This window comes from Hippoglossus stenolepis, chromosome 8, assembly GCF_022539355.2.
Source record: "Hippoglossus stenolepis isolate QCI-W04-F060 chromosome 8, HSTE1.2, whole genome shotgun sequence".
NCBI lineage: Eukaryota > Metazoa > Chordata > Actinopteri > Pleuronectiformes > Pleuronectidae > Hippoglossus > Hippoglossus stenolepis.
This window is the reverse complement of record NC_061490.1, coordinates 2,219,026-2,242,591: the sequence shown is the minus strand read 5'-3', so window position 1 is coordinate 2,242,591 and position 23,566 is coordinate 2,219,026. Positions and strand designations below refer to the sequence as shown.

The window sequence follows — 23,566 nt, the reverse complement described above, 5'->3', positions numbered from 1 at the left end:
AAGCAGATCAGTCCATATGTTGTCTGGAATCAAGACACTTGAAGTCGGGTTCAAAGCTTCTAGGCTGCATTAACTTATCAAAGCCACTAATCCCCAATAAACATTCAATATTTATGGAGTGAATTAAGTTCAGGCTGATCCATAACAGACGCTGCTGGCGTTAGAACTGGCATAAACACAAGTTTTTCAACGACAGGCTAAGATACAGGGTGTATGCTTCCTGTCACAGCACATCTGCCTTACTTCACCACTGGCTGCAAAACAAAACGTGTTATTAACTTGAGGACACGGACCAGGCAATACATGCCAGGCAGAAGGACAGACTGCTGAAGCTGTAGCAAGGGAAGTAGCAACACTTAGATCAGAGGCATCACTCACCTTTCCCGTCAAGGTAGTGCAACATTTTTGCCGACACTTGGAATCCTGTGACAATGTCAGAAGTAATCTCCTATATATACTTGTTATTCTCCCAATTCGAATACAATGGCGATGAACACTAATGTCTCATGTGTGAAAAAGCAGAGTTTGAAGGAGCCTAATTGAAGTAATTGATGGAATCAACTGTCACAATGCATTTATTCTTCTACAATTTCAGTTAGGGCGTCTCGCCATAAGTTCTCTTTATATGACACTTTAACAGTGGAGGTCGGACACTTGAATTAATGAATAGTAGCCTGAGGGCATTTCATGTAACTCATCCCATTAAGAATACAGGACCTAAGAAACAGAATGTAATTTGTCTCCTGAAGATAATTTTACTGGCAGAGCTGAAATAAGGCCTTAATAGGGCCAATTCCTTTCAAATAGCAGGAACTGTAGAATAATAATAATCCGGCAGTGTGGTGATAACCCAGGTTCAGAGAAGTTGCACATTATTTTCTATCTTCATGTAAAGAGCACTGGTAGAATAAAACTGCTTTTCTTAGTATATAGTTATATACCTTCAGCATAAAGACATTAATAGCATTAAAACAAGTGTGGCACATAATGTAGAATTTATTGAAACTAAAGAAAAACAGTGTTTTGAAATGTCAGAAATAGCAATCTTAAAGATGTTGAGCTTTAGGCAACTAGAGATTGAAAGTTCAAACAGAAGATGGCATCATTCCACCAAGTGCATGATTAGCTGTTCTGGAGTTCTTCCTAAATATTCAAATGTTGACCATGTTGGCTCAAGAGGTAATATTATGCAGAAGCGCACCAGCAAAGGGATTAAAGAAGACGATAGATATAAAGACATTGATGTAAAAATGTATGATTCCAACTTTCAAGAAAGGTTTTATATGGAAAGAAAAGCACACAACACAGTTGTTTGACCCGTGATCCAGTTTGACATGTTTACAAGAAAGATATAGGGCAAAAACAATAAAGATGGAGACCTACCAGGTGCTTCAGTCAGTGCTGATATTTGTTTTCTTTTAAAACTCTCAGAAAAGGCCTCAAACATTCCTCAGCATTTAGGAAGCACAGCATGCAGTGTTCCCTTACGTTTTGTGTTGGTAAGAATATAATAGAAGTAAAAACTTACGGTCAAAAAGTCATAGAAAGTAATAGTTCTCATCTTCTTAAGGAGCTAAATACAGTTGAATATCTAATGGTTTATCTGATAAACAGTATCTCCACTTTAAAGCCTAAACTATACTGTAATATACTGTCATGACATCCTGTACCTGAACTCTGTCCTTTTCTCCTCTTCACCCCACAACCTGCCATCTCCTGTCCTCTTTTCTTTCCTTCTCCATCATCTCTTCTTCCACATCCACTGGCCTCCTCTCTCCTCCGTCCTGTCCTCTCTCCTGTGCCCTGTCCTCTCTCCTCTGTCCTTGCCTGCCCCCCCTATCAATGGTGGTGGCTGACAGTGACTTTGCATCCAAAATGAAAAACAGGCAAATGGGCTCGACAGGCGGGATGAACATCACCAAGAGCACAAGCATCAGTGGCGACATGTGTAACCTGGAGAAGACGGACGGCAGCCAGTCGGACACGGCGGTTGGCACGGTAGGCACTGACGACAAGAAGAGGCGCTCCAGCATTGGTGCCAAAATGCAGGCCATGGTTGGCATGTCGCGCAAGAGCCGGAGCACCTCTCAGCTCAGCCAAACAGGTAGGACAGCCATTGAACTGTAAGAGTGTTCGTATGTGATGAGCATCTGTCGCTGTCGTTTTCTGTCCTGAATGTTGCGTTCTAATGCCGCGGCTCTCTCTTCTCCAGCTCCTTCCTTCTCCCCACCTTTGTTCTAATCTAGCAGGGACCCTTTTCTGGAGGTCAAGACAGCAGAAGGCCTTTTTCTCTCTTTTTTTCTAGGAAGCAACTCTCCTGGAAATTCCTCTTTCTCTACCCTACCCCGATTTCTTTCTTACCTTTCCTATTTCACCACTGCAGTTGTGTTTTCTCATTTCATTTTGGAAAACGTGTTACTGCTGTAACTGCCATCGATGTCCTCAGCTGCTTGTAGCTGGTAAAGTTGTGTCACCTCTCTCGTGTTGTGATGCTCTCTGTGATTTGTGAATGCAAAACGCTACTTCACATGAAGGGTGTGTTTTTGAGTGCATGTGAGAATGCGTGCACATGCAAGAGATAGACAAGAAGGGGTGTGTTGTGTTGGCGTTTTTTCAAACCTATTTTCCTTTAGCTGAATGTAGGAACAAGTATTTTTATGCAGAAAGTGGGCTGTTACGTTTGCTATCCTACTTTCTTCTCAAAAGCGCTCAGTAACCCTTTTAGAGGGGTTGGCTGCTTCACTTGCTGCCAGACAGTGTGAAGAAAAAAAAGAAGCCTAGCAGGTGGCGTGCAGTGATGTTTCTGGCCAACAGATCGGGCTTTGGTCTTTTCATATGAAGTGCCTTTTCATCTCGATCTATTCAACCTTAAAGTGCTCAATAATCACTTCGACCCATCAGCACTCTCTCTGTCCAGATCTGACTCAACAGCCTGGCGGAGGGACAGAGAGAGATTCATGGAGAAAGACATGTTGGATGAGATGAGTCCAAGTGGAGCAGGGTTGTGCTCTCACGTGCCGCTGCCCTGCCCCCCACATGTGCTGCTGCTTCCTCATCTCTTTAAGTGATAGATTTCTACTAATTGTAAATCATGTCAATTGTAAACCAGTTAATTTTTGTTGCCTTGAAATATGATTCATTTATGATATGGATGTTGGAAAATAGAGGATGATTTGGTTATAAATGTGTTATCATTTTGACTATTTTTATCTTTGGATACACATTTGAACAGCGTCACACAACAGGAACAAAGTTACACACACATGCACACACAAGGCAGCTTGAATCCCATAGAGCTATCAATATTTCACTGAATGCCTCTGAGTGCCTCAAGTAGAGCTTGTGAGAGTGTGCATACATCTGCCTGGAGATCTGTATTTGGTTCTGCGTGAGCATTAACACTGCCAAGATGCATTCTGCCCTACTTTGTTGTGCACCGTCCTGGGAGGCGCACCGCCGTCTATAAGGGTGCATTCAAAGGATGGCCGACTTTAAGAGGCTGTTCAGCACTTTGTATACACTTTTTGCAGTTCTTGGTTTGAACTGCTGAAGGCACTTGACTTTTTGGGAAATACAAATGTATCACGTTGTCTGTATAAACATTTGTCGAGCTGTGATAAGGAAACCGTACTTTGAACATAAGTTCACACCAGGACTTGACACCGAATGCAAGGAGGCAGAACAAAGCAAAATTGACAAGAAGATGGCCTTCGTATGCATTCAGCAGAGCATCCAGCCGTCTGTTGACAAATAGCAGTGAACTGTAATAAGACACTAAAACATAACCACGACTGGAGCTTGTTGCTGAAACTGATTCATGATTGAGTTCATGGGGTTTAGATTAATCATTCACGAAAAAGGACATGAAGCAGTTCAAGCTGGAGGCAAAGTGCAGTAACACTTCTGTGACCAAAAAAAACAAAGCAAGATTCAAGAAATGATTAGAGTAATACATTTTCTAATAAGGAAGTTCGGTAATTTGCAATGTGGTTGCCAGGGAACAGAGGAGTTTTACAGTCAGTGCTTAATTTATCTGACATTTTACATTGGCTTTAAATTTGACTTGAACAATTAAAAACAATGTTCACAACATAATGAAAATGGTGATGAATAATACTCACACATGATCATTTAGAGGCATTAAAGTGGTCATCGTGAGCAAGCTGAAGAATCAGGTTGATTCATTACGTTTATTGTCTCATCCACCATTTAGCAAAGCTCCAGTCCCTGGCACATTATCTTTAAACTCAGGAGAGAGCAGATTTTACTGCTGCAACACAGTCTGACTCAGCTGGAATATACAGTAACACAAGAAAATGTTGCAAGTCCGTTGAAAATCAATTTACATATGCTTATCTGCACACGTCTGTGTGACTGGCATCTAAAGACAGACCTGATTTTCTGATCTGCTGTTCTTATTTTTCAATAGTTTTACTGCTATTCATACACAAAAACACATGTTCTATCTAAAAATGAGTTGGTCAGCAGTACATGAGATACAAAAACATGCCGGTTTTGGAAAACATTATTCTCCAGTATCACTAATGGTGAACACACCACAGTGTGGGACCTTTTACAGTATTGCTCAGGACAGTACCATTGTTTGACTTCTAGCGGATTTGTGTAGTTGTATTTGCAGAGAGGGATTTGTTGTGTGCGCTGCACTGTGCTGAGCACTCTGCTCCAATTCTTTATGTGAATTATTGAGGATTATTTGTGATCCTTGGGAGGAACAATATAATAAGTCTCCTCCCACTATGTACAATAAGAATATCAGGAAAGCAGCTCTTTTAGTCCAATCAAGTATTGCTTTTTGCTTTTTGCAACTTATGAGGAATATGAGGTCTCTCTCTTGTTCACAACAGAATCATTATATCCAGAAACCTTTCTGTAGCTCTACCCCATAATAGCCTCTGTTTACCAGTCCTGATGGTGTCCCAGAAAAATAATCGACAGCAAGATTTACAGCTCAGCACCAGCCACTGACTATTAAGGCTGAGGAGGTGAACAGTGCAGGAGACGCAGGAGATTGGGCCTTAATAGGCCTAAACAGGCAAGCCTGCCTGCAGTGATATAGAAATGAGAAAAAGATGGAATCAGTGGGGAGGATTCAGAGTATGTGGTGTAATACGCTGTAATTGAAAAACCCAGCTTCCTGTTACCCTGGGTTCAACCTTGAGTATTCTATGATTCTTCTTACGTTCCACTTTTTGTTACCTGAGATGGATAAATGGATGCTGGCCTCTGTAACCTGAAAGAACCCTGTCACATCAGTGTCCTACTTTTTTTAATAAGACCACGAAAGGTTTGATCAAGGGCTGCTGCCGACACTCGCGCTGTTAGGTAACTGCTCCTACCGTACACACACTACACTGTTCAGCTATTTCATACATGTAGTATTCAAGCATTCAGCATTTACTGACAGGCTTCCTCTGCTCCGAGAGCAGAATGTCCCCTGGTGAAAGAGAGAGCATACTACCTTTCTTATTAGGCCGACAATATCCAGATGTATACAGGAGAGAGAACAAATCATTGGCTCCTTTCTCTCTGCTCTCTCACCTACACCAGATACTGACGTTGTTTTTGGACCTCCAGTCTTCACACGGACTGTTTTCTTTGTAATAAAATAGCTGAACTTTGATCTTTCAGCCGAGGTAATTTGTCTTCGTGTTGACTCGGGTGCCTATCTCAGCAGCTCTTCCAATTGCTGAGGCCGCTAATTAATCTCCTAGGGGGCCAGAGCAGACATGCTGCTCTCAGGATGATGCATGAACAGAACACAGCGGCACAAGTACAAGCGAGGAAGAGGGACACGAGAGCCCTGCACTGCTTTCTTCTCATCCTTCTCTCTACCTTACCTAGCCTCTTATTGAGTTCTAACTGATATTTGTCTTGTATTCATCTATCTTCACATCGCTCCTGTGTTCCTCTTCACATTCTCATCTCACCTTCTCATCTCACCTTCACTTCTCCCACAGGATTTAAAGAATCATTTCCTGTCTGTCCTTCCCTCCGCTACTCCTTCCCCTCCTGTTCTTTTCCTCCAACTCTATTACAACAATCCACAGAGGGACTCGTGGCTGTTAATCAGCCTGAGCTCTCAGATGAGCATCTCTGCAGTGACCTAAATATGTGTGGCTATAGTGTAGGAGATGTGCTGCTTTTAAAAGTTTATAGTTCTATTATTGGATCCATTGCAATATACCAATGATGAAGATGGTCAGCATGAGCACGAGTAACCTACATACACTTATAAGTATAGAAAATCCTTCTGATACTCTTCATAGATTCTTCCCTTTCACAGCTTTTCTGTTGCTGTTGTTGTCCTTGCCCACTGAGGTTGACTGGTTGTTGTATCCAGATATCCCAGTGTGACTGTCACTGAGGACTTGGATTTAGACTTGAGCTCCCTTCATCTGCGAACAGCAGCCTCCTACATATACATCTTTTCTCGATGAAGCATCTGTGATCTGATCCTTTCATTGTAAAGCTTTGAGTCTGTGTCCTTTAAAACACATAAACTTCTAATTGCTAGCATTTGCAATATTTGCCTGAGTCTATTTCTTTTCCCCTTAAAGGCTGTTGTAGGGAGCTAGTGCATGCACTTGTTCACTCTGCACAGTGTAGCATGTTATTATAGTTATTTATAAGGTGTTTAGTATCTGTTTCCATGGTCACCATACATCTTCTCTCAGGCTATGTGCACCTGGAGCAGAATCAGCACTGTATAATCATATGGAGTGAACTGTATGTTAGGTCCTGCAGTTAAACAATGTCTCAGTCAGAGTTAGGTTCTCAGAGTGAAAAAGAAAACGCCTCAAAAAAGATGAGTCTAAATAAATAGGTACATGTAAAATAAATAATTGTGGGAATGGTGCATTTATCAGATAGGATACTTGTGTGGAGACAAGTATCCTCTTTAGATACTTCACTCTGCACATTATTGAAGGACTTCCCATGGTATTAGAAACACAAGGCTCTCCGAGACTGCTCAGTCTTTATCTTTTGTAAGTGCCACATTAATCACTGTTGACTCTGTTTATTCACGAGCTGGGATGTGACTGTCAGATTTGGTGGTCTAAATAAATTGTTTTCACACCGAGCGCAGCACATAGTGTGTCTCCTAGCAGGCAGTGTACTTTGTGTAATCCAAGAAATTAACCAATGTTCTTGTTTTGAATATGATTTTTCTATTTTGATGTAATTATGCTGGAGCATAAATTAGCTGTCATACAACTCAAGTGTACAAGTGTACAGATCTGTAAATTTGAGCCTTGATTAACATGAACAGTATGACAGCAGGCTGTGGAAATCACATGGAGGTACAAACCTTTGGTCGGATGATGTTGCTCTCATTGCCACTTGACACAAACAATATTTTTTGTTGCTATTGACGAGGGAAGTGTGCTTGACACAGATAGGAGCATACTACATTCTCTGAATAAAATCTTTTTAAAATTATATGATTGTTACACTCATATTTTCTATCTAACATGTTAAAATGCATAGTAAGAGCAGGTCACAGCCACCATGCTCCATGAGGGATGAGACATGCTCACATATTAATAGCTTAATCTGAAACCTTCTTTAAGAGTTTATTTTATGAAAATACATATTTTGGGATTTAATATTCAGTCAGCATCTCAATGAGCTCATCTTAAAAGCTGTTGATTCATCGTCTCAACCCTGCCATGCTCCACCAGCTGCTCGCTGTGTTTATGCCTGCAGAGGGGCTCGTCTTCCTCAGCCATATGTCTCCTCTGCCTGAGTCTGAGGCTTGGACACAGTTAAGGATACATTTCTTGCATCCCATCTAAATTGAACTAAAAATGAACTTCCACCCTGTATTTTTAGGTTTTTAACTCCTACTAGAATGACTGAATTAGACTTCCTCTTCAAATCTTGTGTTCAAGCACTCCGCCATAACTGTCCGTCAAAGAGGAAGCCTGATGAGACGTGCGCTTGAAAAGTGCTGTGGTCAGTTTAGTCATGGAGCGTGAGAATGATGTGTCTGTTCTTCATGAGGTTGGTTAAAACATGCTCATTTCCTCTTTGAAGCAGGCGATGTATTCATGCGTTGGGGACATGTTTGTGTTGCAATTTTCCACACACAAGGGAAGTCTTTATGTATCACACTAGTTTGTTGGGGCTGGATTGATGTCAGCAGTTTGTATCATGATTTTTTCCTACACATCAGTGTTTAGATCCCCTTTCTCTCTCTCGTTAGCTCTCCATCTGTTGGAGCCTCGGTGTTTGCACTACTGAGTCAAGGGAAGCAGCCAGGGGGGACGGACTGTTCCAACTGCTTCACCGCCCACATTTCATGTTTCAAATATGCCTCTCCTACCTCACACCTTCCACTGAAGGTGTGAACCCTTTCTGTGGAGGTGTGAAGTTAATGGCAGGACATAGTGTGTCTACATGTTTGGGTGTTAAGTCTTTTATTGTGTATATAAAACAGGCGCTGTCACATCATCAAGATTGATTCTTACTTTGTGCTTTCAGTTGGATTCCATTTACAAACAGGACATGTAGAATTTGAAGCTCTGATTAATATTTTATTTGAACATTCACTACAAAGATGTGTCTGTGTCTTGCAGAAGATGTCTGCAGTGCCATAACAGTGTGTTTTTAAATAAAAAGTCTGATTATTAGACTTTATGCTGCCTTATAGCACCAAACAGAATAGTAATGTTAATAGTCTGTTGTGATATTATTCTCTGTAGTTGGCAGAGCTAGACAGAGGAAGGGACTTGAACACAAGCAGGATTTCAACACATTAGCTATAACAACTTTATAATGCAGTTTTATGACTGGACTGTGTTAAACGTTTAGTGGTTACAAAGTGGTGGTTAGCACTGTTGTCTCACAGCAAGAAGGTTGCCAGTTTGAATTCCAGTTCAGGCAGGTGTTGTTTTGTGTAGAGCTTGCATGTTCTCCCTGTGTTTACTCCAGCTTCCTCCCATAGTCATGCAGATTGGGGTCAATTTAATTGGAGACTCTAAATGGATCATAGGTGTGAGAGTGAATGACTGTTTATATGGTGGCCCTGTACACTGATGACCTGGATGTACCTCGCCTCTGATCCACTGTCAGCTGGTCCAGCTCCCCCAGCAACCCTTAAGCTTAAAGGATAAGCTGTATAGATAATGAATTGATGGAGATTGAACCCTTATTATTGTTTTACACCTTATTTCAAATTAAAGCTACCTAATTCCTCTCTTCATATTTGACGCACAAGATAGGAAGTAACACTTCCAGACGACAGGACTGGTCTTCATCAAGGTATGGGCTGCAGGGAATGTAAACTGAGGGATGAGAAAGTGTTTGCCTGCGTTTGCGCTGTACTGGTGTGTGTCCAGGTTTCCAGGTATTTAAGTGCTTGTAAGTGTGTGTTTGCCTACATCCGTGCGTGTGACTGCTAGGGTTAGAGCCCTCCATTAAGCTGTGTTTACTGTGTGTTGGACCAGACGCACCGTCTGACGCTTGGTCCGGCCTGCTCTCATCAATTAGAAAGACTTCCGAGGGCCTGAGTCTGTGATCCTGCCGACTGCCAGGCACATCTTCCGTATGACTTCTGGGACAGGACACTCTTTTGTTGTTGTAGTAGAATTGGTGAGATTCTTCACATTCCTGCCTTCTGAGGTGCCTGTGATTTCCAGTCATGTTGTCTTTCTCATGCAAGTTTGTCATAGTTTGGAGGGACACCAGGTACTATTGCACAGTGTTAGTAATGTTAATCTGTACTAGCCATGCTGTTGTGAAATCAGAGTATCATCACCTAAAATGGAGATTCTCTACAAAAGGGTCTGAAGACAAGAGTTAAAATGAGTTCAAAGATTAAAGGAAAGGATAATGATCACATTTTTCATCTCACTAGTAACTCCCTGACGTAAACAATCTGATCTGTGTTCCTGACGTGACACAATTTCTTTAAAGAGATGCATGTCCTTATGAAGAGACCTTGATTCTTTATTTTCTTTGGGCACCATTTTGAACTTGTTTAATAAACTCTAATCTTTAACGAGTAGATTTTAATGTTGCTGATAAAGTTTGGTATTATATGAGGCAAATGAAAGATTTATCATCGAGTTCATGTGAGGTTCCAACTCTGTTTTATGAGTTCATAAACATACGACTGTAATTAAGTTTCTTGTTCTTCACTGGGTGGGCCAGGTGTAGTTTGTGCCTGACAGTGAACAAGTATTGAGATAGCGCTCTTCTTGCTGTCGTTGTGCAGTGGGTGGATGGTTGAGAATAAACGAGGCCATAGATTTGAAAGTTGAAACAAGCCACACATGCAGAATGTGTTGTCAGAGTGATTGCCATGTATTGTGCCAGTGTAATGATGCATTAGCTTTGACTAAGATAGAGAAGACATGGAAAAAAGTCATAACTTTCTTTGATAATTATTTCTAATTACTATGATAATTGTAGCTTGGCATTGTGCTACCTCAGAACACCGACCAATTCAATTCTAATCATACCATCATTTAACAAAGAGAAGTTTTGTTATCTGAGGACTACACAAATGATGGACTTTGTAATTTTGCTGCGACATACATTGCAAATTACTCACTGAAAAAAACACGTTATTGAGATGAGGTGATGATTAAGAGTTAAGAATCTACAATGGTGTTAACTGATTTATTTTCAATACATTAGGGTTAAGGTTCGGTTTACGGGTTAAGTCGATGTGTTTTGTGGAACATTATAAAGATTGTCGTTACAAAACATCCATTACAGGTCGTTCTTGTTGCAACTGTAATTATAATGTCTTTTATTTTCCTGACCCCTTGCTGCTGTGAGGATAATTGTCAGTTTTCAGCTTTCACTCTCGCTGACTGAAGGCGAAGAGACCTCAGTAACAAAGATAATTTCCTGTTGCTAGCTCATAACAAAGTTCACATTGCATGCAGGATTTGTGTGTTAAAAAGTATAGATAGTGGATCTACAGTAAGTATTCATTTTTCCACCCAAACATTTTGCTGCACCTTCCAAAGTATTGGACCATTAGAGTGACAGAATGACTTTAACACCCCTAGTAGGCTACCATGCAGCTTGTATGGTTAAACACAACCTATAAGTTTACAACAGTACACAATGCTCTCAAAGACAGAACTTCTTTAACTGAGCTACGTGTTTGATTCATTCATGTCATGTTTAGAATTAACAGAAATTTAAATTCTTCTGAAAACTCGGAGGAAACTCGGAGAACACCCATTAAAACTGACCCAATTGGTTTGATTTGTAACTGGACATGGCCCTGCATTAGAGTGGCTCCTTCATGGAAGTAGGTTGCAGTCTCTCTTAGATGTGAACTTTTGTCTCAGCGCTAACACCACAGGGAGCTTGCTATATTTATCATGGTGCAGAGAAGCACATTATTGTCTTGTGCTGTGCCTATTCTGCCACATACATATCCAGAACAAAGGCTCCACAGTTGGCTCTTTAGCTGCATTTCCCAGCAGCATAGTTTCACTAGATTTTTTTACCAAGCTGCGGTGGTGACACTCACCAGAAGTTTACTTTGAAGTGAAGCTATACATTTGCTGTATGTATTAACCCGTCATTCGCCAGTAGAGGGTTCAGAAGTATTTCAGGGACCACCCGTGAAGAAATCCTTTCTCTGAGGACTGCTGCTTTGTTTTGGCTCTGGACTATTTACAACTTCAGGCGTCCACAAATGGTAAAAATGGAGTGAAAAATGTTATCATTTCGGTTTGACAGTGATTTAAACAAGGAGCCTTCCGGATTGATTGATAGTGTGTTTTTGTGAAAGTGTGCGTTGTAACACGACACAGCTGCATACCAGAATATGTGACAATGATCATCCTCTTGATTCTCTAACTCTCAGCTACTGTGAATTCACCCCGACACAACACAGCTGTGATACTGACGTGATGCAAGGAAGAAAACTAAAGTAGCTCTTTTGAGTGTGAGTATGACAGGTGAATTTTGAGCGACCACCTTGTAGCTGAAGCCCTGTCAGAGAGAAGCAGGGCGGCTGGCAGACCTAATAACAACTTGTTTCCACTGTAACCTGTGGATGAGATGAGTAGACAGAGCAATGATGGGACAGAGGATGGAGAGAAGAGGGAAATAACGGGATAAAGAGCACAAATGTAGAACAAGTAGTGTGTGAAAAAAAGAAAAGCTGAATGGTGAGAAACAGACTGGGGGGGGGCTCAGTATCTCTGGGTAGAGCTTGTTCACCCGCAGAGCCAGCCGAGATGCGCCTGAGCAGCCTGACTCTGTGATTGGTGGAGCGCAATGCAGCTCTCTCCCCTCCCCCTGCCTGAAAAAGAGGTGCAGCAGAAACATCAGAACCAGACAGCACAAGACTCAGCAGCTGAAGCCACATTTCTCTGAAGCTCGCTATAAGATGCAGTCTCCAGAGCAACTAGGGACGAACTAGATTACAACACAGACCTGATCTCCTACAGCGTAGCAGCATCCTCTACTAGGAATCTATCAAATTCAATCAGTTTAGAATTTCAAGTCAAATTTGGCTTTTAGATCTTTATCGACAAGCTGACGTCTAGTGGATTCAATTCACCGCATTGAGAAAATCGGCTGCGGGTCAACATGGGCAGGCAGGGGCATGATACCTCTGCTCCGGCTCCAGGGATGCGCATCCAACACTCCCAGAGCAAGATGAGCCTGTCAGCATCGTTTGAAGCGCTGGCTGTCTATTTCCCCTGCATGAACTCCTTCGATGAGGAGGACGGAGGTAAGATGACGACCGGGGAAACGTCCCAGCCTCGGCCCCTGGCCGGAGGCAGCAGTGCTGGTTAAACTGAGGGATGGCAGTTAGGGGGGAGATGGGTGCAGGAATATTGGGGAGATGCAGAGCTATTGATTGTGCAGGGATTTGAAAGATGTTAGTTTAATTAGGATGGCAGCACAGTTCAGTGTGGATCATGTGAGGCTTGAGCTGTGTGACACTGATACTGAAGCCGATTTGTTGTGAGACAGTAGTAGTGCTTTTGTTTTTGTTACTGTTGCCAGTGGTATTGTTCTGTTACATGCTACTTGTGTTTGTCTAACCAATCTGTTATTTGCCCTTGATGAGTGTAAAATATGACACTGTACATGGCAAGAAAAATAATTTGGAAACTGCAATGAATTATTGTTTTGTACTTTAATGTAGTGTTAATTTATCTTTGGAACACAACATTGTTGTCTGACTGTCACTTGGCAAGTGAACTAAATATTAACACCTCCCAAGATGAATCACTTCCTATTCTATCAGGGTGCCTTTACAAACAAATAAAAGAGTTCACAGATTTGCAGTGTAGAAGATTTTATATCTTTATCTATCTGCATATTTCCCCCCGAGCACACCACCTTTATTTAGCAACAACCTCTAGCTCACTTGTACTCACACTTCTTGTGTTGGCCGCCCAGCAGCTCCACCAGACTCTTGTCATTGTCTTGTCCTGTCTGGCAGAGATGAGATTTGAGGGCAATGACCCTTTTTGGCGTTCAGCCAGTTTGTCCAACTTTTAGTCCAGTGCTGCTTCAGGCTCGCAAGATAATTTTCAAAAGTGCTCCCCGCCACAATGTACAACCAGTGGTGATGATGTCTCTATGTCTCTGACACATACCTCATCTGCCAGTACTTTACATTCAGGTGTCTTTGTCGATAAAGTACATATGTGTGTGATATATATGTGGGCAGAGTTTTTCAGATTTCCGGCTTTTAATTCAAAGTCAACACCATGGTCTGTTTGTGTATTGGTCTATTACAGTGTCTTTGATCATAAGCTGTTATTTTCCTGAGATTCATTGATATTATAATAACAGGGCTGCATATCAGTGATTTAAATCAGCAGCTTGTGTCAACGTATGAGTATACTTGTCATAAATTCAGCCACAAAGCCAGAGAAGTGGTGTATTACCTTGAAAATGGTGGGTTTTCAGTGTTCATTGATAACATCTGACTCGCCACTGATTGGCAGCGGAGGTCGTTGAGCTGCGTTCTGCTGCAGACGTAGGAGACAACCTCTGTGGCTGCTTCTCCTTTTGTAATGTGTGTACAGCCGGAAGAGGAGGCGGAGGACAGCTGAATAGCTGAGATTTCATGGCTGAAAAGGCTTCATGTCTGTTTATGCCTGTGTGAGATAGGACACAGGATCACCTCTCATCTCCTCAGCTCCTCCCCTGACAAGACGAGCAGGGAGAGTGAAGACAGCAGGCGATAAGAGAGGGCCCTGGATGATCCTGGAGTAGTATTGATGTAGTCCTAACATGATTCATTCACTCAAACTGGGGAATTAGAGGGTAAAAGTTTATAAGATCTGAGAATTAACAGCTGATTGTTCATCTTTACTTTGTACCTGAAGGTTGAACTGAGGGCAACTCAGCGTTATTAATTTCATCTGGCTTTTCAATGATTACCTGACATCTGGGAAATAACCTGATGCCCTCATTTTGCATTCATTTGATTACAGATGAGAAATACAAAATTCCTCAGCTGTAATAGATTCAATAATAGTTAGTAATGTTTGGATAATTACTCTTTGCTTGCTCTGTGGTCATGCACATCATTTCATGTTTTTAAACTTATAAAGGTCTCAGCTGCTAATACACCTATTCAGCAGAGCTTAATGGACTCATTTGAAGTGAAATATCTAGTACACACTGAACCAGTCTGGAGTTTTTGAGCAACCCTACATTTGCATCTTTGTGAGAACTTGCTCGATCCTCAGAGTGAAGACTGAATTTTTTAACTCCTGTCTTATTGGAATATAAAATAGTGAAGCTGGCTGTTGTGTTGTGTGTATGCTGATCACCAGGTGTGTTTGGACTAGGGAAGCATTCATACTATACTTCTTCATGGTAATGTCTGCCACAGGCTCATAGCCACGTGGTCCGTGAGGCTGGGTGGAGGGGAGCAGCCACAGGGCTAATGGGGGAAGTCAGCTGTCATGAATGTGGACTCACTATGGTTCCTACAGGACCCATGGAGACAGTCAGTAGTACTGACCTGAGGAGGTCCGTACAGATGCACAAAGAGCCACAGTCTTTAGAGCTTGTTGAGTTAGTGACCTTGTTTGACTGTCACGGTGAAGTGATCCTTCCCAGAATAACCAATCAGCGTTTCTTAGTGCGGGATGAATTGTAATTCAGATTGTCCTTGGTCTTTTGTTTTCCCTGTCAAATGATTGAGGCGGCTTGGCCAGAAAAAAAATCTGTGAACGCAGCTCGATGCATGAGTCACAAAGGGATTCAATGTCATGGATTGACAGTCTATATCCCTCTTTCTCCCCCTCCCTCCCTCTTTGTTTGCATGTGTCAATCTGTTTGCAGAAGCAGGAGGTAAGAAGTTGCGCAGCACTATCCAGAGGAGTACAGAGACGGGCCTGGCGGTGGAGATGAGGAGCAGAATGACTCGGCAGGCCAGCCGGGAGTCCACTGACGGCAGCATGAACAGCTACAGCTCCGAGGGAAAGTAAGGATCTGGGCACTCTGAGGACATTATAAAAGCCGCTACTCACTGGGAGCACATGCACAATATGTCTTTGCTTTGTCTAATCCTCCTGACATTTAATAAGCTGCAGCCACCTGCTAGCCCTAAAGCAGCGTCTTTAATAAACATGCAAAGACTCTATCTCTGTGGTAATCATGTGTGTGTTCCTCTGTTTCAGTCTCATCTTCCCTGGTGTGCGGCTCTCCTCAGATGCCCAGTTCAGTGACTTCCTTGATGGTCTGGGTCCCGCCCAGCTGGTTGGACGTCAAACATTGGCCACTCCACCTATGGGTGAGAACACAAATCTCTTTATTTCACTGGTTTTACATGATAGCTTGTCAATCCTTGGAATCTCTTTGCACTTCGATTTGTAAATGCTAGTGAGGTGATGTGTTCCCTTATGTACTGTAAAGTGTTTATACATTTTACTTGTTGTCCAGGTGACATCCAGATCGGCATGGTGGATAAGAAAGGAGCACTGGAGGTGGAGATCATCAGAGCCCGTGGCCTTGTGGGAAAACCAGGTTCCAAGTCACTGCCAGGTAATTTAAGCTCTGACAGTAGGATTATTACAGGCAATATTAATCATCAAGAATTATGACTAATACAAGTTGTGACACTTCCTCTCCTCTCAGCACCGTATGTAAAGGTCTACCTTTTGGAAAACGGAGTCTGCATAGCCAAAAAGAAAACAAAAGTAGCAAGAAAAACCTTGGATCCTCTTTACCAGCAGCCACTGCCGTTTGAGGAGAGTCCGGGAGGGAAGGTTTTACAGGTAAGAGAATTATTTCTTCATACACTGAGGTCTTACAGAAATGAAATCGGAAACTCTGAGTCAATTTAAAAATAACAACCTATTTTCAAGATGTCTGAACTTTGAGTAAAGCTGAGTTTTTTTTCCTGTGTTCTTCCTGCAGGTCATCGTATGGGGGGACTATGGACGTATGGACCATAAATCATTCATGGGAGCAGTTCAGATACTGTTAGACGAGCTGGACCTGTCCAACATGGTGATTGGCTGGTTCAAGCTCTTTCCTCCTTCCTCACTGGTGGACCCTACTCTGGCCCCACTGACAAGAAGAGCTTCCCAATCCTCACTGGACAGTTTCTCTCGATCATAGCAGCGTGTGGACTGATAGCGTTGTTGTAGCAGCCGGTGTTGCGATTGCAGGTCACGCCCCCCTAGTTACACTGCATGCTTGATGTTGTGTCTTCTGAGCCTGTTTCTAGGGGTGCAAACGTGATCCTGTGTTTTGAGCAAAAGCGTTGCGCACATTGTGCACTTGGCGAAGCGTGTTGCAAACGCCTGGAGGCCGGGATTGCCGGGTGTTGTTGTTGTTGTTTGGAGGAAGCTGGAATGAACTCCTTAGCACGAGGAATCTGTCAGTTCCAGGTTTTCATCCAATTCGAAGCCATGGGGGTCAGTACTGGGAACCGCTAAATGAGTTCTACAGAAGCCCTTTTCGAATGAAAAATAAAAGTTGTGCTTTGAATTTTTTTGTTTTCTTTTTTTGTTTTTTTTGTTTTTTTCTTTAAATGTCTATGTAATTGTATCTGAAGGGGTGATAGTGTTTCTAATCAGATGCTTGGTCACGCCACGCCAACAGACCTAGCTGTGTAGATGGAGTTGTGGAGACCATCACTCTGGGTGAGGTGTGTCCCAGCTTATATCCACACTCCCAAACCCGAAAGAAATGCTTGACATACTCAAGGTTTATGTACTGAATCAAACTGTACTGGTAAATCACCAGAAAGACAGTAAATCAGAGGCAATATTAAAGTGGCTACCATCAACACTCCAGAATATACAGTAACAACCCAAACCCCATGAAAAGATGTACAATCTACCATCATTCTTTCTCTGTTGATATATTGTATGAAAATTAAATGAGAAAAAATATTTTTTCCCTTTTTAGTTCATTTGCATGGACACAAATTTAGCTGAATAAAAAAAAGAAAAATTATTTTCTTGAGGCTGCAACTTGCAAAAAAGATGAAAAATAAATAAAACAGATCAGCCATTTTCAACAATTTATATTATTTTTAAAGATAAATTTCACTAGTGCATGGTTTTCAAGGGGAGTGAATGCAACATCGTGATTAAAAAAAAGACATTGTTTATCATTCTTTAGACCATTCGTGAGTCTGTGTTTTACAGACATACAGATAAGGGAAACTTAAAGGAAACTTTTGGAGTTATTTAACAGAAAATGTTTATGTGACAAAAAGTGATAATGAAAATAAATGTAAATTATTTATTTCATTGTAAAAAGGCTCAGGCCTTATAAAGATAAACATAATGTGCAAATTGTACATGTTTCTCTTTTTCTTCCTTGTCCCAGGGTACCTCTCATTGTACTATTCATTGCTACCATTGTTCAGTCCCCTGATATTGTCCAGATTTTAGGACTGTTGGTTATTTTACAGTTCTGTATTGTTTCAGTATGTATTTTATTTTGGATTTGATTTGTTTAACAAGCATGTTGAAAAGGATTTTCTGCAACATGGCTTGGGCACACCTTACAGTAACTCAGCATGTTTTGATAAAGATGATATTTGGAATTTTTGCAGTTTCTTGTACAGTGCATGTCAACTTCATTACTTTTCTCCCTCACCTTAAATTGAATTCTACAGCAAATTAGTTCTTGGTCTTCCACGGCCGATTATTGAAGTTTTAACAAAAACATTCCACCCCCAAGGTCATATTTTCTTTCAGGTTTTTGAGAAAAAAAGTGACAAGGAAAATATTTTATATTTAATGGAGGTTGATGAAACAGTTGTGATTGCAAGTGTATTTTATTTCAGTATTGTTGACGAACATGCAAAAATAATCTCTATTGGTACAGCAGGAGGTCTATACCTAATCAAGAGGCAGCAAACATGCAAGAGATGTGTGTTGCTGTGGTTTAATTTTACAGGCACTGTATGTGAAGAAGAGCTAATCACAAGTTCAAATAACAAGGGATATTGCCACAGAAAATGTTTTGTTTTTCTTGTTTTAATGAAAATGAAATTGATTTACTATATTTTTGTTAGTTTTATTTAAAAGCCAAGACCAGTTTATTTTTTATTTACTATTTTTAGTAATTAAAATACTTCTCATGTCTGGGAAGTATATGAATCTTATAGTTGCAGTATGTCTGAATGAAATTGAACTGAGGCATTATTCCTTTTCCACATGACGATGATGTGTTTTAATGTCCAACAAAACCTTGTTGCTGTAACAGGCTACAGTATATATTTTCATTTCAATTTCCATTGTACATACCTTTAGATGTCAGAATTTGAATAAACAAGCTACCATGAATAGATTACTCTTTTGGAACAGGAAGAATGCCTCATGTGATGACAAAGACATACGTTATTTATCCTTTTGAATGCCTTTTCATTTTCTCTTTTTTGGTGCAATGTGTTAATGCCAAGGCTATGTCTTGGTTAAGTATGGTTGAGTACAGAGATTTATGTAAGTTATTTTTCAAATTAAAAATAAAAAAATGATATTACACTGATGGACAGCGTTGGGTGATAAGATGAACACACACAAAACGATATGCTCTCAAAGGAAAAGAAATATGTAAACTAGCAAAGTTAGGAGGTTTTCAGAAGACATATGTATAACTAGTAAAACTCAATGAACCAGAAGACTTTACTTTTAGTCCGGAAGATGTGTTAAGCTACAAATATGCTGGTTACCACATTACCCATTATCCAAGTCATTATCTTTTCTTAGAAAAACATGGATGCATCCCTAGTTAACCCGTGGTCATGCTGAAAGTCTATGACATCTAAGTCAAATCTTAAATACAACCTATGGTTCAAACAACACTAGCCTGTTGCTAATTAGCGGGTGGAGGGGGACTGGACCCATGCAGCTGACTATAGACGATAGGTGAGGCACACTTTGGACAGGACACCAGCGTATCGTAGGGTGAACATATATACATATATATATATATATGTATATATATATATGTATATATATATATATGTATATATGTTGACCTTACAAAAAGCTACAGTGACAAGCAACCATCCACTCTCACATTCACCCCATGGACAATTTAGAGTCTCCAATTAACCTAACTCCATTCTACAACTCCAAGCTGGAGGACTTGAACCGGGATTTGAACCTGGTACCTTCTTCATGTGACAGTGCTAACCACAGCACCACCGTGGTTTAAATATTAACAGTAAGTCTACAGTTATGGTAGAAGCTCAGGTCATATGGCACAAAAGTGCTTTGAGCTAAATGCTAATGATGATCACAATTATTTTGGGGCGATGATGAAGAAGATGTTACTTGTGACAATGGTAGAACGCTCATGTTAATTCAATTCAGTGTTATTGAAGTAGTCCCACATCATAACATACGTTATCGCAACATTATCTTACATAGGAAAGTCCAGACCTTAAAAATGATAGCGATCGTCAACTGGAAGAAACCTCGAACAGAACCCGACTCATCGTGGATGATGGCCATCTGCCTCGATTGGTTGGGGTGAAAGGAGAAAATGGGAAAGAGAGGAGAGGTGGGTGGAGAAGAGAGAGGGGGGGGTCTGACTGGTTGTTATAATGAAAATTATAATATGATATGATATTTATAGATGTAATGATGTTATTAATGATAGCAGCTCCAATTCATTCATTCACCAACAATGTTAAAGAAGAAATTTCTTCTTAAAACCAACTTACGCAGTTTTTATAAAGATACAATTTTTTATGTGGGAGTTGTTCTCAGGTAAGAACACAATCTATGCACCCTCAAGAGCTAAAATGTTGGATAAACTGAAACTTTGATGTGATCATGGTTCTAATAGCACCGTGCTATATATGAAAACTCCATCCAGTATAACCAAAGTGATTATATCATCATCTTAACAGTGACCTTATTTAATTGCAAGTCATCCAATAGTTCTTGGGATTTGGACCAAAGTGATAGGCTGACGCACTGACTGACTAATCATTTTTAAGTTGAACATACGTAACAGTTTCACACAACTCTCTTCAAAAGTAGCTTTTCATGGTAAAGCTGCTGACGTCAAGACCCTGTCATCAACTTCTAAAATGATTTCCCCTTTTCAAAGTTATAAATTCCATTATTTAAAAGAAGCTGTCTTTCCAAGAAGTAATTATGGATTCAAAATATTCCAACCTCTTTTGCACCCCCTGTATTTCTTTATTGTTTTTTATTGACATTGAGTCCTATTAAAAGGTATTTTATCATGCTTGCTGTAATTTGTATTGTCTTGTGCTCTATACATCGAATGCTATGTAGGCCTATAGCAGCCTTACAATCATGAATATAATGATTTTGACCAAAAGGACTATCAAGTATCTCACAGTGTCTCACACAGCCTCATACTTACCTCTTTTTACTTCTGCATTTGGTTGAAAATAGGGATGACTGTGAAATGACTAATGACTGTGGTTTGTTTTCCTCTTTTGGACGTATTTAAGGCATTTGCAGACCACATTCACAAGACTGCATGCCCTGATGTACAACAGGTTCGTACTTGTATTTAAATGTACAGCTTTCGGAACTGAAATGTTGTTGTTTTACACGCTGGGTCATTGAACCCTTTCTTTCTTTAAACCTACCCTTCTTTGTTTCCCAGGGTCCAGGGTTTGGACATCACACAGTGTCTCCTTTAATATCCAAGATGCTTCTCTCATGGGTAACAATAAAACAGAGTCTTGCAGATTTTGGGTTTCTGGTCGTGGATGTTTTCACAGCTGGTAAAAGGGAGAGCTTTCAAAGAACCATCATCCTGCTCCTGACCTGCAGCTCCTTCAGCCTGCTGCTCAGCGCCCTGCTCTTCCTCTACCTGCTCTACACCCTGGACTATGACACAGCAGTGGCTGGAGGGATTACGGGCTGCTTTGGGGCGTTGCTTACCGGCGCTCTCTTCTTATCAAAGAGAATAAGATGCTTAGGGACTCTCTTTGTGATCTCTATTTTCATGAAGAAGAGTCGGAGCTTGCTGCTAACTGCTGGGACCAGTTTGGTAGTTCTCAAAAACATCCGCAACACCTTGGAAAACCTCACAGGCCTCCTCAGGAGCATGGTTTGCAACCTCAAGGCGAAGAAGTCGGCCATCACAGCCCCTTTCAGTAACTATGTCAACATGTTGAAGTGGATAGGAAACATGCTGAAAGGGATTACAGACCTGGGAGTAGTGAACTTTGACTCCAAGCTGAAGGTTTCACCCAGACTGGAATCAGAAAACTTCCGTGTGAAACTCAGTGAAGCGGAGCAGAAGCTGAATGAGACCGTGAAATTTGCACAGTCCCTGGTGAAAACAGTTTCCTCTGTGGCCGACAGGATGTTTCCTGCCATCAGCTTCCTCGTGCTCATGATGTTCATAGCCTTGCACATCAGGAAATACCGCAGTGACATGAAATATCAAAACAGGTATATCGGCGGCAGATTTGTCCGTTTTGACGAGAGGCAGAAGGCAGAAGGAAAGCCCCACCTCCTCCCCCTCACACCAGAGGAGGGGAAGCTGTACACAGCTTTCCTCTCCGCCCGTCCCACCACCAGGGAGAGGAAAGCTGTTCTCAACTTTGGTGCTTCAATTGTTTTCCATTTTGTGACTTGGGTCATATTTATAACTGTGGATGCTTTATTGTACTGCTTTGTGGATATTATAACAACGAAGTTATCAGAGCTGGAACCCTTCAATGTCCCCCTGTTGATGAGCATCAAAGTAAGTATGTCTGTGAAATTGTTTTAAGAACTTATTACAATCATTTCAGTCACGTAGCCATGGTTTACTAATTCTTCATCATTTCAGGGGATTGCGACTTTAATTGGTATACCACTTAGTGAGGAGAGTCATCAAAAAGACTTTTCCTTCTCTGTGACCTTGTTCGAGAAGAAGTGCCTTCCTAAACCCAAGCTGCTGCTCTATAACTCCATATTTCCACTGGCTGTCATTCTGCTCGTCCTGCTCATTATGGCCCTGGTGGCTTCCAAAGTGACCCAGCTCAGGCTGATGGTCTGTGAGCGATTCTTCTCCACCGCTGCGGAGGAGCGAGTGGCGTACCTGCACGACAAGATCCTGCGGAAGAGATTGAAAAGGAGGAAGGATGAAAACAACTCTGGCCTCAGATCACTAATTCTTAAGGTTTGCATGGCTAAATATTTTAAAACCGAAGTGATGAAAATGTATTTTTTAATCCTGGGTTTTTCTGTTCTTCTGTGATCAGCCACGTTTCTGGTGCCCGCTGCTCTTTCGACCCAAACAGAATCCACAAAGTGTCGTGTGAGGACATCAGGATATCACAGCCCTGCTCATGGCTCTGGGGATGGAAATGTCATTCTTTTGGACAGTTGGACCAACAGCCACTGGATGGACACATTTTATACTGCCATGATGCTAATGACTTTGGCGATAGTCTGACTTTTCCTCCATGTACCACCATGACATTGACATTTTAAATGACTCTACAAGTCGGGTGGATGGACATGAAACGGGGCACAGGCCCCATTCATGGTGTCCAGAAATGAATCCAGGTGATTGTCTGGCCTTTTGTGGACCAACAGCAGGAGGTCAGTGTTTTCTCTTATCCACTGTGCCATGTTGATTTGTTGCCTCATATTATTAACTTATATTTGCATGTAATGAACTTTACAGAGGGAGGTATATGAAATAATATATTCACTGTTATAGTCATATTGTAATTCAGTATACAGCACTTCAACTTCCTTAGTCTTTATATATATATATATATATATATATATATATATATAAAACAACAGTCAACTGACAATAATGGAAACCATGGAGAACCACGTAGAAATGTCATTTCATAATAATGAGACATTTCATACATATTACAGTATGTCCATTATATAACAGACAATAGTCTATGATCTACCTCAAACTGTGAGTATAATCCTGAACAGTTTGTACGTTACACTTTTACATTAGATTTCACATTATTACAAAAACTAAATAACAAGATGTAAAATACTGTAAATATCTCAAATTTTTAGGATTTGAAATTAAATATGGATTCAGTGAATCTTATAATTTATCAACTGCTGTATTCATTTAAGACAGCTTCTAATAACCTAAAATACAGAGT

At 41.0% G+C, this 23,566-nt stretch overlaps 2 protein-coding genes across 51 annotated transcripts in view; both read left to right on the top strand.

The window, feature by feature from the left end:
* rims2a (regulating synaptic membrane exocytosis 2a) overlaps positions 1–18,984 on the top strand; it is a 132,405-nt gene extending 113,421 nt beyond the window's left edge. For 38 of the 50 annotated variants that reach the window (XM_047340878.1, XM_047340881.1, XM_047340880.1 and 35 more), the window contains 6 exons: positions 1,887–2,104; positions 15,316–15,457; positions 15,654–15,766; positions 15,916–16,017; positions 16,111–16,250; positions 16,393–18,984. In XM_047340878.1, coding sequence (XP_047196834.1) covers positions 1,887–2,104; positions 15,316–15,457; positions 15,654–15,766; positions 15,916–16,017; positions 16,111–16,250; positions 16,393–16,596 — 919 coding nt within the window. In that variant the 3' untranslated portion in view covers positions 16,597–18,984. Of the gene's footprint in view, positions 1–1,859; positions 2,105–10,930; positions 12,734–15,315; positions 15,458–15,653; positions 15,767–15,915; positions 16,018–16,110; positions 16,251–16,392 lie in introns of those variants that run through there. The other 12 variants (XM_035163995.2, XM_047340899.1, XM_047340898.1 and 9 more) reach the window with 2 other exon arrangements.
* A 2,114-nt stretch (positions 18,985–21,098) lies between these two features.
* LOC118114221 (dendritic cell-specific transmembrane protein) lies at positions 21,099–23,166 on the top strand. The gene is made up of 3 exons (XM_035164543.2): positions 21,099–22,182; positions 22,270–22,602; positions 22,685–23,166. Exons 1-3 carry the CDS (start codon positions 21,136–21,138, stop codon positions 22,742–22,744), a joined length of 1,440 nt encoding a protein of 479 aa, XP_035020434.2. The 5' UTR covers positions 21,099–21,135; the 3' UTR covers positions 22,745–23,166.
* The last annotated feature ends 400 nt before the right edge of the window (positions 23,167–23,566 follow it).